Source organism: Mesocricetus auratus, unplaced genomic scaffold (assembly GCF_017639785.1).
Source record: "Mesocricetus auratus isolate SY011 unplaced genomic scaffold, BCM_Maur_2.0 Super-Scaffold_6723, whole genome shotgun sequence".
Lineage (NCBI taxonomy): Eukaryota > Metazoa > Chordata > Mammalia > Rodentia > Cricetidae > Mesocricetus > Mesocricetus auratus.
In genome coordinates this window covers 5,117,322-5,132,031 of record NW_024429183.1, presented here as the reverse complement: position 1 = coordinate 5,132,031, position 14,710 = coordinate 5,117,322, and the positions used below count along the sequence as shown (strand labels likewise).

Genomic DNA, 14,710 nt, shown 5'->3' with positions numbered 1-14,710 from the left:
CTGGATAAATATGTTGAGCTTTGGGATAATCTAATTCTCCCATTGTATGAGAATCATCTACCACTGGACTCTATGCCAATACATTGCTCAGTTGTTAGACAGGTTCTGGTTGAAAGGATCCAGTGACAGGCAAATTGTCTCATTCGGAAATAAACAGGTCTTCTAAGTGATAACCTGAACTCCTATAGGCATTTCTGGGATTTGGATAAATATGAGGTCAAATAAATACCAATATTCACCCTGCAGTAATTCTTATCTGCACAGCTGGATTCCACCCCCCACCCCTCTTCCACTTCCTCTCTTCTCCCAAGCTTTCTTTCCATGTGCTTCTGCAGGAGCACAGATAATCTCCCAAGTGCTCTCTGCTGACAATCCTGGAAGGCTCTTACAGGAAGGGCTCCCTCACTGTCCTCTTGTGGGAACGACCCTCTCTCAAGAGCCCAAGTCTATGACTCCTTTTACAAGTGAAGGCATCCCATCACTGTCTTTGCCTTATCAGTACCAGTGCAAAGCCAGTGAACAGGGCTAGGCTACCACTCCCCATTAGTACTTTGCTTTCAGAAACCAAAACAACAGTGACTGAGAACCTTCTATTGTTATGCCAAAATTCTGAACCCCAAAATCACCAAGAGGTCCATTTCGATGCAAAAGTAAAGAGCCTTTTATTATAGTTATTTAACAAGCTAAACCCATTAGCTTGGGCCTTTCACCCCACCACCATGGCTGATGGCTGGAGAAAAGACCCCAAGCAACCTTGAGGCAGGGATCTTAAAGGGCAACGTTAGGGGAGTGTCTAGAGGGTATGAAACAATTTCAGGATTTGTGTGCTTTCAAGTTTGGACGACCTACCCTGTGTTGTTATGGCTCATAGGCCCTCCCAGGGTGGTTGCTATGCTCTGCACATCACTGTTGTGCACTGTCTGTAGAGCACACACAGAGCTGTAAAGCACAGCCCTGCCAGCTAACTGTTGATTGGCTCCTTGCCCCGAGGAGGGCATCTGACCTCCTAATGACCAGGACAGGAGCTGCAAGGTCATGCAAGCACATGGTAGCCTGTCATGGCTGCTAAAACGGGGAGGCTGGTCACCACACTATTTGTCCAATGGCTTGCAAATTTTGGAGCTTCTATATACAACCTCTTCCCTGAACCATGAACCTATAGGACTGGCCAGGGAAGCAGTGCCATGCCTTCTTGCCATCTATCTTCTGATTGTGTACCTCTCTCTAGGTACACATACTGTCTTCCTTAGAAATATCTACGGATAGAGCCAAGAGGAACCTGGAATTTTAAGACTTGCCAATGTATCAAACTCAGCTTGGGTCTGAATTCCAGTGCACCCTGCCACAAATGAGTGTCCCCATCACTACAACTGTTAGGGCATTTATCCTTAATGGAGGAAATCTCTCCTTGTGTTCCACTTACCCTGGAGATACTCAGCAGGAGAGGCACAAATACACACAAATTAGTAGGGACTTTGTAAGGAGGCTAGCTGACTCACACACCAGGATGTGGTGGGTCTCAGCTTTGCTGAATCCACAGCTCTATCCCACTGGCTGAGGAACTTTCTGATCAACTCATTCAAACACTTACCTGCACTCTTGTCATTATTTCTCAGTTTGAATTGGGAAGTGGCTCCAAATGCTCGGCTGCCATGTTACAGTCCTGATATTTCTTTATTCAACTGAATTGAGCATGTACAGTGTCAGGCTCTCTGCAATGTATAAAATCACTCCATCTCCAACTCCCAATTTGCAATTACCATGGGAGAGACTTGCTCAGCATCCAATCAGAAAGCAGCCTTCCATGATTTAAAGACATGGAAGATGAGTTTGACAGAAAAGAAGAAACTGAAAGCTAGCAGCTACTTGTTAATGGTCTGAAGATGTGGAAAAAATCCCGAGAAAGGAGATGTGGGCTCTGTCTTTTCCTAAGAGGAAACCCTTACAGGGTTACATGGCAAAAATAGGTTTGTACTGAGGATTCCCTTGGCTGAATCATTCATTATATCTTCCCTGACATGATAGAATTGAAGCTCTATTTTATCAAAGTTGGAATTGATGCGTGAGATGGTATTAAGGCTGTTTTATGAGTACTGTGCAACTATCAAATCTACACAGTCTTTGGAGGTACAAATCCACTCCTGAGCTCATCTGTCATGGTGAGATGCTGCCAGGACCTCACATAAGTTCTATGGATGTCAGAACAATTCTGAGCCAAACATGGAGCCCAGAATAAAGCCCAGTGCATTCAGGTACCAGGAGGGTATTATGAATGGAGGCTGGAGGACAGACCTGTCATCACTGTGTGCCCCAACATGAGTGGTACTGCATAAATATAGGTGATGGTTTATTGTCCAGAAGGCATGAGGGCTTGGGAAACCAGATGAAGTGTTGTTTGTGTCATTCATGGAGTTGAAGAGCCTTTGGACTAAGCACATGAATTCTTTTGGGGTATGCTAGTGCCTCTGGGTACCAGTGAGATATGGAGGGGCATGAAGGTCCATCAGGTAGTTTTGTACATCTCATGAAGGTCCATCTGATGGTTATAAACTAAATACCAGTTTATTCATTAGAAAGGCCTTGTTCACCAAGCCCCCAGATGTTGAAGTTCAACTAATATGCTAGCCCTTTCAGAAATATCAGGGCAGTTGAATTCCATGTTTTTAGTTAGTCAAAGGGTCCTGGAAAGACATGTGCACTTCACGGAGAAAATAAACAGTTCACTTTTACCCATTCAGGGACAGTACAAAGTCTTTGAAGATGGCTAGGACAGGTAGTTCTTTGAAGTGGATCTGCAAAGCAGTTGGAGGCAAGTTGGTATCATGGAATCTACATTGTGATTGAATCTGACAAGTGCTGCTATATAGATCAAGACTTCTCTACCACAGAAAAAGTCATTTTCCTGCATGTGTGGGTAGGGATGATAGGAGCAGACCCTGTCTGTCCCTGTCACGCCTACAGTTCCCCAGGATGACTGGCTTCCCTCCCAAATCACAGACATCCTTGCACCAGTACACAAAGACTATGAGCATCAATGCTGAGAGAATTTACGGCATATGCAGTTTTCAAGCCTCAAGCAATGCCTACAACTTTCAGAACCATTTTCCATCAAAGATTGGAGAGCATAGGGCACAGATGGCCTTATAAGTGTATCACAGGCTCCATATATCTGTAGGAACAGAACTCCTCAGTACTTAGCAGATAAATTTAAATCCATCTGCATTTTCTTATTTCCTGTTAATACAGCTTAATTTTCTCCTCTGCTTCATTTTTCTGTGATGGTAAGAAATCTATGCCTTTGGGGTTCTCATCCCTAAGAACCAACATTCAGAACAAAGAAAGGGAAAAGCATTGGCACCGGGGTCAGGAAGATTAAGCCCCTTAATTCATGTGCCAAACTTTCCATTTCAGTTGTGGCTTTTGTCTCCCAGCTAAAGTTTGTCTTTTTGTGACATTTGCATTAAGCCCAGAGGACATTTTGAGTGGAAACACGCTGAAAGCATAATTGAAACGCTGAGTGGTGCCATCCTCTAATTTGCATTTTCCCCCAGGTGGGGTGTTTTCACCTCCCCCTCTCTTCTCCTGGGGTGCTCACAGATTATCTCAAAGAGTGATGTTATGCAATTGATTCCCATAAATCCTCATGTAGGGTGTATAATACGTCTAGCTTTTTCTTTTTTAATTCTTTCTTGAAGCTATTTTAAATGTCACCATGATAAAGTATGTGAAGAAATAGCCAGTAGGTTCAAGAGATCACGGACAGATCAGTGCCTTCCCCCACCATAGAGGTTTTAGATATTTGTTCAAAAGTTTAATTGCGTATTAAAATTTTTCCTTTGAGTCATCTCTGGAAATATCACTGGGAGCTACTAATACTGTGAGCATGGTCACTATAGAAACAAACATTTTAGATCATCATAGCTATGGAATTCTTCCTTAGTTGTGTTTTTTTAAACTCTGCACTTCTGGGCATACATTGCCTTCACCTCTGTGCCAAGTTGGCACCACCTCACTAATGCTTTGGAGAATCCACACACTTACCATAGGAAGTTGAGAGGCATGGCTATGGTTATCAGTTGTACACCTTATTGGGAAATTTCACATAGTATTAGAATAGGTAAGAAGCAGGTAAAAAATCTTTTTATAGGATAAATTATTTCTATTTTAATGAAGTTTTTATTCTTTCTGTATGCCAGATCTGTCTTACATATAACTGGTCACCACATAGGAGCCATCTGGATTTGAGCCTTTGCTAGCATGTGTGGTTTTTTTTAATCAACCCTTCACTACTGATGTTAAGTCCTGCATGCGGACTTAGCGCTCTCGGTGCAGTGTCTTTCTTAGGAATTATCCCAGATTAGGTTTACACAGAGTGATCCTTATAAACACTTAGCGCTGTGTCTGCTGTAGGCAAAACACCGCAGCTTTACTTGGTTAGTATCACATTTCCTTCTCAATAATCTCTCAGGGAAGGGATTGGGCTTCATCTTGCTAAGAAAAGGGGTTTACAGGCACATACACTGGACCTCAGAGTCAGCCAGAGTGGAGCTGCCTAGAGTGCCATCTCCATGGTAACAGCTCACTGTTCCTGGTCTGAGCAAGGAAGCCTGACTAAGAGGAAGTGGAGGGTCACCAGAGTAGGGGAACCCTCTGGAAGAGGGAAGCTGTGCAGGAGGAGGGAATGGTAGAGAGTGGGGTGATCATCCTTGTCTGAGAGACAAGCTCAGCCCCAAGAACTCTATGCACACAGGTGTGTGTGTGTCTTATTTTGATACAGGTCACAAGGGTTTCCATGAACCCATTTCCCAGAAGGCAAGAGCAAAGATGCAGAGCATTCCAAGGTAGCAGGGCTCCAACAGGAGTCAGAATCAGAAACCAGCAGGAAAACTGCTGTTCTTGTGGCACAGAAATAACAATTCACAGCATGCCAGGTCCTCAGCCTCCACTCCATGCCAGAGCCGGCTAGGAAATGTGGAAGCCTGACATTCAGACCAGCAGTTATTATCTAATATCTCCGATACTGACTTGGTATACATTTGATTTTTGCGAACTTTTATTCTTCTTATGTTTTAAATTAATATTCAGCTAACACATAAAATGTTAGTCCCTTTGATGTGTCTACCTGTCACTTTTGATGCCCTCCCTGGTGCCTCTGATGACATCCAAGGATTTTCGGGATACCCAAGGGATTGAGACGTGGAGCTGCCCTTCTTATCTAGTTCCTGTACTGGCAGGAAGTGAATGTGTTGGGCATTGGAAACAGACAGCCCCGGCTGGGGTTAGTTCTCGCCTTGTGCCTTTCTGTTCATGTGATCCTGATTAAACAAGTCCCCAAGTAGTTTCTTCTCCTGTAAAATGGAAAATGATGCTTCTACATTATTCTATGTTGTCCTCAGTGGGATTGTGTTTCCCCCAAGGAGACAAAATTTATTTTTGTGTAGGCAGGAATAAAGAGTTACTTAGAAAAGAATAAGCTGAGATAGACATGAAATATGTAGACAAACATCATCAATGTATCCGTGATGTTAAATTTTTATGATAGTGATAAAATTTAGGAAAATATCTAAAATGTCTCTTTAGGGAAGTAGGTAATGAAAAAGTAAAATCCAGAAAGCATTGCTGTAGTGTGGCCATGTGGTGAAGAGAAGATATGGACCATGCAGGTGTTGGCACAGAGCTGGGCTCTCAGGAGTCATGCAGCTAATGCTGGTGAATGGTGGGTGCTGTGAGCAGTCCTTTTGTTCAAGCTGCTCTTACTGGCTTCATCTGTGTTTAGGGACCATATAAAGCTGCTTTAAGGGTATGGGGGGGCAATGAGCTAGAACCTTGGACTTTACACATACATGGAGTCAGTCTGAACGTGGGAGACTATGTGCTGTGTGAATGGGTGTGAGCAGAACTGTAGCTCTATCCTCTATACCTATCTTCACCACAAGTCAGGTCATAGTAAGACTTGATCCCAATTTGCAGTCTTGTCTCCAGCCTGCCCTGCCCTCAACAGGGCAAGGACCCTCATCCCCACCAATAAAGCATCTTTTTACTCCTGGTTAATAATGGGACTCAAGGAAGCTATTATTAGCTTCTCATATGGAATAAAAGTGGTTTGTTTATTACTAAGTACATAGAAATGAATAATAAAACAAGATTAAATTTCTGTTCTGGGCTGTGAAAACAAACAGATAAAGTAGTAATATACTGTTATGATTGATAGGAGGTATGATACATGGTTTGATGCGAAGGCCTTGTATTAGAAAACGGTAGGGACAGAGCATGTAGAAAAGTTAGCAGTTGATTTGTACACTGGTTAGTTAGAGCTGTCAAGGTGACATGACCTGGGATAACATGGGAGGACAGTCTCAATATGGACTTGTCTAGATCAGGTGGGCCTATGGGACTGTGGGGAATTGTTTTGACTGTTAGTCAGGAAGCTCTATTATGGGTGGTGCCATCCCCTTGTTAGGCGGTCCAGAATAGTATAAGAGGAGAAAGCTCATAAGAGCAAGCAAGGTTCCTTGTGTTTGTTCCCTCTCTGCTCTGGACTGTGAACAAGAGGCTTTAAGTTCCTGCCTCAGCTTCCCCACTGTTGGAAATATCCTGTCCCATCTCATCCTTCCATTCCAGACTCCACACCTCAAAAAGATCATCAAGGGTCATCTCCTCCCCTAGAGATGCTCAAGACCACGCCTACAGGGCATTTAAGACCTGCTCTCTAGACTTGCCATGTGATCTCTCTCCTGCCTTCCTGAAAGTGACCCAGGAGTTGCTTCACTCTACTTTGGTCTATTTATCTGGTCTTATTAATTCAGTTTGATTTGGCTTATTGCATCAGCGGAGGAGGAGACCCAGTCACTGGGGATTCAATGTTTATCACCCACAACAGTGGACCATAACCTGGAGTTGTGAGCCAAATAAAGATTCTCTTCCCTGATGTTGCTTTTTATTCATGGTAGATTCTCTCTGCAATGCTGCTGTTTATTCAGGGTATTTTACCCAGCAGCAGAAATGAAAGCATGAGAAGCAGAATCATGGTAGATAGTTAAGAGTTTCCAGGATGAAGACTGCCCAAAGCACCTTCTGCCCGTCCAGACCCAGGACCAAAAGCAAAATGAGGGAAGGCAAACAGGAAAGCTGCAGAAGCAGGGAAGGTGTCAGCCATGGTGATGGAGTCCAGGAGGAGCTGACAGACAGCCTAGGTATGAAAGACTTTGATGGTTGTGTATCATTTTGCAGTGAGAAGCCATGGCCTCAAAGACTTTGATGGTTGTGTATCATTTTGCAGTGAGAAGCCATGGCCTCCAAAGACTCAGTTGGGGGCTCTAGCACAGTGTAGAAAGCTCACAGATTCCCTTAGGACTTGGGCTTTAAGTGACCTTCAGGCCCCAGTCCCCAGCCCTGTCCTCTCCTTGCTTCTTGCTTCCTGCCTTGGCCTCTGTGCCTGTTCCTTGCTTATGCCCAGCTCATTTGGTCAACAGGACTTGTGCACATGCTGTGGTTCTGCCCCCCTGAAAGAGCTCCTCAGTTACTCACAGGAATGCTGGATTCACATCTGTGTCCCTCATTAAATGTCAAGAACCACTGGTACTTGTGAGCACTATGAACTCAGCATCTCACACAATATAGGTTCCTGTTCAGAATTTGTGGAAGATGGAGGGAAATAAGAAGAGAACAGGGGGGAGTTCAAAATGAATCCAGGACTCCCACAGTCATCTGCCTTTCCCTTCCCCTTCCTTCCACAGCTGAGGCTGTCTGCTTTGATCCTGCCTGTGGGCTGTGGTCAGAACAGAGTACTCATGCCAGTCATGTAACAGCAAGTCTCTGCAGGCCTTGTCATTTGGGAGTGTGGCTCTCAGTGGATGCGAGCTCTGTGTTGACAGCCATGAGCAGCCCTTGCTCGGTTCACCTCCATGAACTGAAGCCAGGCAATCCTGAGGAATCTTGATGACCAAGATGGTGAGAGGAGAGGAGCAAGAGTCTGAGAACTTCAGATACAGGTCCACCTGAGCATCTGTAAAGATGGCCCTGGAGCAGTCACATTGGGTGTGTTGGTCAGGCTTCTCCAGAACACCAGAACTCACAGAAGGATTATACATATTATACAGGGATTTATTAGACTGACTCACAGACTGTGGCTTGACTATTCATCAATGCCTGCCTCCCAATAGAAAGGCAAGAATCCTGTGCTTGTTATAGTCCACAAGCCTGGTTTGCTTAGCAGTTCCAATGTGGTCCTGGGGTGCTAGCAGGTTATCCTGGAATGCTGCTGGTCTTCAGGCTACATTGAAGCCCAGGAGAAGTAGATTCTAGCACTAAGTGAAGGAATGCTATAACAGCAGGGTAGATGAACTTGCCAGCAAGAGCGAGGACAAGTAGGTCTAAAACACTTCCTTCTTCCATGTTTTTTAAAGGTGGGCTTCCACCAGAAGATATGGCCCTGATTTAGAGTGGATCTTTCTACCTGGAATGATCCAATCATGAAAATCCTTCATAGGTCTGCCCAACAGTTTGGGTTTTAGCTGATTCCTGATGTAAAGTTGACAACCAAGATCAGACAGCCACCCTGTGGTGTGACTAAGAGGTAGTGGATACAGTGTAGTTCCCAGCAGAGTGGAACTCTGGAAGACTGATCAGGAAGCTATGGAGATCTGACATTCAGATCCCTGAAGGGTTTTACTCTGCTGGAGGATTGTCCTTATGCAGTGATGGCACTGATGTGAACCAGAATTCTTAGCTCCATTTCTTATTTGCAAACCGTGTTTGCTGATCTTTGCACTTTCCCCAAGCCACGGGGACCTCACCTAGACACTTCTAGGTAGAGGAGATCAGAGTGGTGGTTTTTCTTCTTTGTGAAGATGAGACAATATATGTAAATGCTTAGCTCTCGACCTTGTGTGGAGGAATGCTCCATCCACACTAGCCATCATTACTGACAGCTTATGTGGTGGTTATAATAAGTGCAATCTTCCTGGAAGAACAAGATTATTTCAACCCATCCAGTCTTTCCTGGTTTCACCAGTACACTAGGACCCAAGTCATATTGTTGCCAAGAGACATAGAGGACAAAGTTCCCAGTTGTAACATTTTAAGAGACCTAAGATGAGAATAGCCCCAGCGCTTGTTGACAACAAAATTAAAACAGCTACATCCTGGACTACCATCCAGGATAGTTTTTAGTTACTTTATTACTATGATATCAATATAGTCTTTAGTGGCTGCTAAGTAACAATTTAGCTAAACTACCTCATGGACAAACCTCACAAAAGTCAGGTTGAGTGAAAGAATTCAAACACAAAAGGGAATCTGCTAGGTGATTCCACTCCAGCAAAAGTAATATATGGTGTGGACTCTGTGGTGGAGAGGAACCATTTTACTCAATAAGGAAGGGGACCAGTCAAATTTTGGGTAATGATCTGAGTGATAGGCAGACCTCTGTGCTGACACCATGGACATGCACTGAGTTGTGTGTTCTGTGTCCCATCATACAGATCTGTGAAACAACCAAGGGATTCGGTAGAGCACTGAAAACAGGTGTGCCCTGCTCTTTATGGGGGGTTGGCTTTCACTGGCTTTAGTTACCTGCCGTCATCTGCAAACTAAAAGTGTTAAATGCAAAATTACACACACACACACACACACACACACACACACACACACACACAGAGAGAGAGAGAGAGAGAGAGAGAGAGAGAGAGAGAGAGAATGACAGAGACAGAGACATGGAGAGACTGACAGAGACAAAGAAAGAGAAACACACACCTAGTGAGACAGGCAGAAACAGAGAAAGAAGAGAGAATGTGGAGAGATGAAGAGAGGAAAAAGGAGGGAGAATGAGAAAAGAGATAAAGAAGCCCAATGTTCATTGCTAGTAGACTAAATAAACCTGGTACAGCAAAATCCTGGAATATGATATTATGATTAGGATCAACATAGTGGTTTGGATTCTATCCACATAGATTTTATTACAGAATAGTGTTATAATTGCTCTTTTTATTGCTCATTACTGTTATTAATCTCTTACTGTGCATACTTTATTCATTAAACTTTATCATAACCATATATGTTCATAAGAATAAAAATACTATATATTTAGTTCTAGCCAGAGTTTCAGGAATGCTGTGGAGTCTTAGAAAATAAAACACTGTTTATCTGGCAACTCTGGTTTGATTTCTGGCACCTCCACTGGGCATTACACATATAACTGTAATTCCAGTTCTAGGAGATCTAACGCCCTCTTTGGGACTCCACAGGCATTTACCCTCATATGGCACACATAGACATTGATATACTCATGAAAAATAAATCTTCAAGACAATATCCCTCTGTGAATAAGAAGCTACAAGTGTGTGCTTACCTAAAAGGAACCTCAGAATCAGTAGCAGAAGGGAGATAGACAAACAGATATATAATGCATGGAGAGAGCAAGAATGGTGGGATTACAGGCATGACAGAGGCACTCCAAAAGGAAGCATGATCACTGTCATCAGCCACCACTGGTGACATTGCTGTACCAGGTGGCTCATCCAAGGCCTCTATTTTTTCACATAACTAAATCATGACCTTGTCTTCCTATTCCCCATGTCCCCAGGACCACCACCTCTATCATTACCACATGTCCTTAGAAAACAAAAAGTAAGTTATTTTCTTGGCTTTTCTTCTTGTGCATCTCCAAATCACTTTCTATAGCTCATGTCTATTATGAATCTCTCTAGGATTTCCAAGGGCTCTTATGTGATTCCCAACCCTGTCCTCCACTAAAACCAGAACACTTACCTGCTGCTCGTACAGCACACTCATCCACCCATGTTTAAAGGATCACCAACATCTCAAATGTCAACCTGTCCAACCCACTCACCTTCATTCCACTGTAGTATATCCCATACTATAGGATAGTGGACAGCTTCCAAGAAGCACCCTAATTTACTGGCTCTTCTGTTTGTTTCTTCAAAAAGCATTTCCAGAATGCCCTTCCACTTGCCTACATCTCTCACTCATTTCTAATTTGCTGCTCATAAATGACCCTCATTGTCTCTCCTTCCTCAAATTTATTTTGTTGCCTTCCCCACCTCCATAAACACCCATAATATCTTTGAATATATACTTAAATGCTGCAATGCCTTCCTCCTTCTGCAGGGCCTGCTGGTCTGCCCAGTTTCAAGTTCCAACTCAGATATTGTCATTTCAGTGTCATCTTTGAAGCTTCTGTCTGTGGTGGTTCTGTACAAAGACTCACACATTGCAAAAACAGGTCACTTTCTTCAAACAAACCCTGCCATATCTAACCCTCACTTCATTCACAACCCCTGGGGACCGGACCTGCTCCATTCCTCAGCCTCAATAATGCCGAACACTTGCCTAGAAACTAAAAGTTGATCAAGGCTAGGCCTTTTTGTGTTTTCCTCTTTGATATAATCTCATGTAGCCCAGGGTAGTCTCAGACTTGTTTTGTAGTCAAAGATGATTTTTTCTGATCCTCCTGCCTCTGCCTTCCAAGGCACCTATCTTGGAGATAGGCACCCATCTCTGTACCCAGTTTGTACATTGCTGGCAACCAGATAGAGCATTGTACATGTTCCACTCTTCCAGCTGAGTTGTACTCCAAGCCCATGGCTGAGTCTAGATTATATGACCTCCATCAGCATAGTCCAAGTCACCCTGAGACAAGTGGCTTGGATCAGGGTAGAGGGTAGCTTGGTGGAGAAGTGGCACATGCATCCATATCCATGTTTAAAAGATCACCAACATCTCAAGTGTTAACCTGTCCAACCTACTCACCTTCATTCCACTGTTTCTTTTCTTTTCTTAGTGACCTTCAGTGACTGCAAGGGCAATGAGAAGCTGCACTATGAGGTCTCAAGCCCACACTTTAAGGTGAACAGTGATGGCACCTTAGTTGCTCTCAGAAACATAACTGCAGTGGGCAGGACGCTGTTTGTCCATGCGAGGACTCCTCATGCTGAAGACATGGCGGAACTGGAGATCATCGGGGGGAAAGAGATCCAGGGCTCCCTACAGGTAACCTGATGGCTGGTGTGAATTGCAAGAGCAGTGTTAGATTCAGTGTCATGTGGGAAATGGATGTGCATCATGCTGCTCAAGAACCTTTCCATTGTTGTTATCATTGCTATGACAAAATACAATTCAAAACTGAAAGGTGAAGGTAGTGGGAATGTGGTGATTCGTGAAATCCATGAATTCATTTTTGAACTTCCTTCTCCATCAAGCATGACTATGCCCTGGTACCTAGACAAGGGCATCAAGTATCTTTCGTTTGATTCCACCTTGCTCATTAATTCCACCATGTTGGTCTCCTGGTGTAGAGGTTCCCTGACGAATTCACTTCATTCTTCAGGCTGATGTCACCTAACTTTATCTTTTCCTGATGGCACCATTGGAAGCTTGTGATTGAATTTCATTGGCTCATTATATCATGTAATGACCATCCCTAAAGTAGGCACCATAATCATTTGTGACACTCTGGTTGGTTGCAAATCTTTTCCTGATGGTGTTTCAACTGACAAACACATGGACCAGGAGTGAAAGACAATATTTACTCAAAAATTAGAGAAGGTGCTATTATCCAAGAAAGAGGGAGAAGGATTTGGCATGCCAAGAACACAGTGGTTCATAGATTTGTATAACAAGGTGCACACAATAGCTTCCCTTTCAGATACTAATATGCAAATCCCCAACACTCCCACATATGTATACAAATCTAATTAGTGGTACATAGAAGCATAATAACCGTGTAAGGCAGGGTCTTTGGCTCTAATCTGCAACCAGTTCCTCCTTCTTTAGGGGCTCCTTGACTCTTAAGTCTTCATCAGAACTTTTGAAAGACACTCTGGCAGACTCCCACAAAACAAGGACAGCAACAGCGGTGGCATCCCCAGATAGGCATGGATAGCTTTTTCTCCTGCCTGCTGTTGTGGTTCTCCTCTCTGAGAGGCCTGTGACCCTCACTGAGTATCCATCTGGTGCTCACAAGCCTGCTTTGTCTGCAATGGAGTTCAGTGGTGGAGGGATAATGGTGCCACAGCTGGGGAGCTGAGTAGTACACCTGGCAATGAGCGCTGGCCTCGTGTCAGCATTGTCTCCATGCTCTTAGGAGAGCAATTTAACTTCTCTATCTGCAAGCTAGAGGGGTGACACAGGCTGGGATGGCTCCAGGGGGTCCCTATGCTGTGGTGCTCTGTTACCACGCTCATGTCAGATGTGGCTGAGTTCCCCTGGCTGGATCAGAGTATCTTTCCCAATGCAGCACTTGCAGAAATAACTGTCAATTGATCATGTATAGATACTTCTAGGGATGGACTGTATTTGCCATGTCTGGGCAGAACAAGCCCCATGGTTCTACTTTTGGTTTGTGAGTGTGAAAGTTAAAGGAAGATTGAAACACACACACACACACACACACACACACACACACAATCTCTCTCTCTCTCTCCATCTCTTTCTCACACAGTCTCTCTATCGCCCCCTCCCTCACCCCCCACATATACACACATGAGCATGAGTCATTGATACTGCTGATACTTTATTTTATCTATTTGATAATTTCATACTGTATACAGAATGTTTTGATCATAGCCACCCTAATATTCCTTCATTCCATCTCAGTCCTTCAGTGCTTTTTCTTTCCAACAAGTCCCCCTTTTTATTTTGCATCTTTTTTTAATGACCCACTGAGTTTAGTCGTGGTTGCCTGCCTGAGCATGGACTTGGGGGTTAGACTAATTTACTTGATCAAGAACCACTTATTAGTAGCCAAGTCACTGAAGAAAAGGGACTCCTCTTCTCCCCGCAGCCATCAACTGCCAGGAGTTCCTCAGCTAGTGATGGAGGATCATGAGCCCCTCCACCTCCCCTATCCAGGGTAGAATGTTGGCGAGCTCAGTCTTGTGCAGGTAGTCACAGCTGCCGTGAGTTCTGGAGTGTAAAGGTTGTGTGACATACAGAGGACATCATTTTATGGCACTTCTTCCCATCCTCTGGTTCTTTCTTTCTTTCTACCCTCCCCTCCACAATGTTACCTGAGCCTTGGGTTTGGGCTTGATACAGATGTCCATTTAGGAGTCTGTGCAGAAACTGATGTCCACCAAACAAAGATGCTTCTCTGACCAAGGCTGAGAGCAGCACTAAACTATACACATAAATATTTAGAAGGCATCTTACAGCATGCCCATTGCTTAGCAAAACAACAGTGTCACCGATCTTTTTAAGACAGCAAGGCATTGGTGGCTAGACTCACTAGCGTGGAAACTCATCCACAGACAAAGGCAAGCCTGTTTCCTGCTTAGCTGTTGCTGTTTTCGCAGAATCTCACTGACTTGTGAGACAGCAACTTGGCAAATAACTCAAACAACAGAACTGCCAGACTGTGAAACAAAAAAAACACAATAAAACAAACAAACAAACAAAAAATTCTTCTTAGGATCCTGTAAATGATATGAAGATCAACAGAGGGACTGAATGGTTCTAATAGACATTGTTTGCCATGATTAGTGGTTCAGATTTGTAGTAAGTAAAGAATGCCATAGTATTCTCTCAAAAGACAGAAGGGGAATTCTGGGTACTTCTCAGGACAAGGTCTCCCTTTAAGGGCAGGAAGACTGGAGTTCATGACCAAGAGATTTGGCTATGATATCTGGGTCTCTTGAGGGCCCAGGCATGTCCTCCAGCACCACAGCTCCTCCAAGTCATTTGGTTCCCATTT

General features: G+C 43.9%; 1 protein-coding gene across 1 annotated transcript in view; it reads left to right on the top strand.

Annotated features, from left to right (window-relative positions):
* Positions 1-14,710, top strand: part of Cdh13 (cadherin 13) — a 973,690-nt gene that overhangs the window by 365,507 nt on the left and 593,473 nt on the right. The window contains exon 3 of the mRNA XM_005073074.4: positions 11,801-12,009. Coding sequence (XP_005073131.1) covers positions 11,801-12,009 — 209 coding nt within the window. The remainder of the gene's footprint in view (positions 1-11,800; positions 12,010-14,710) is intronic.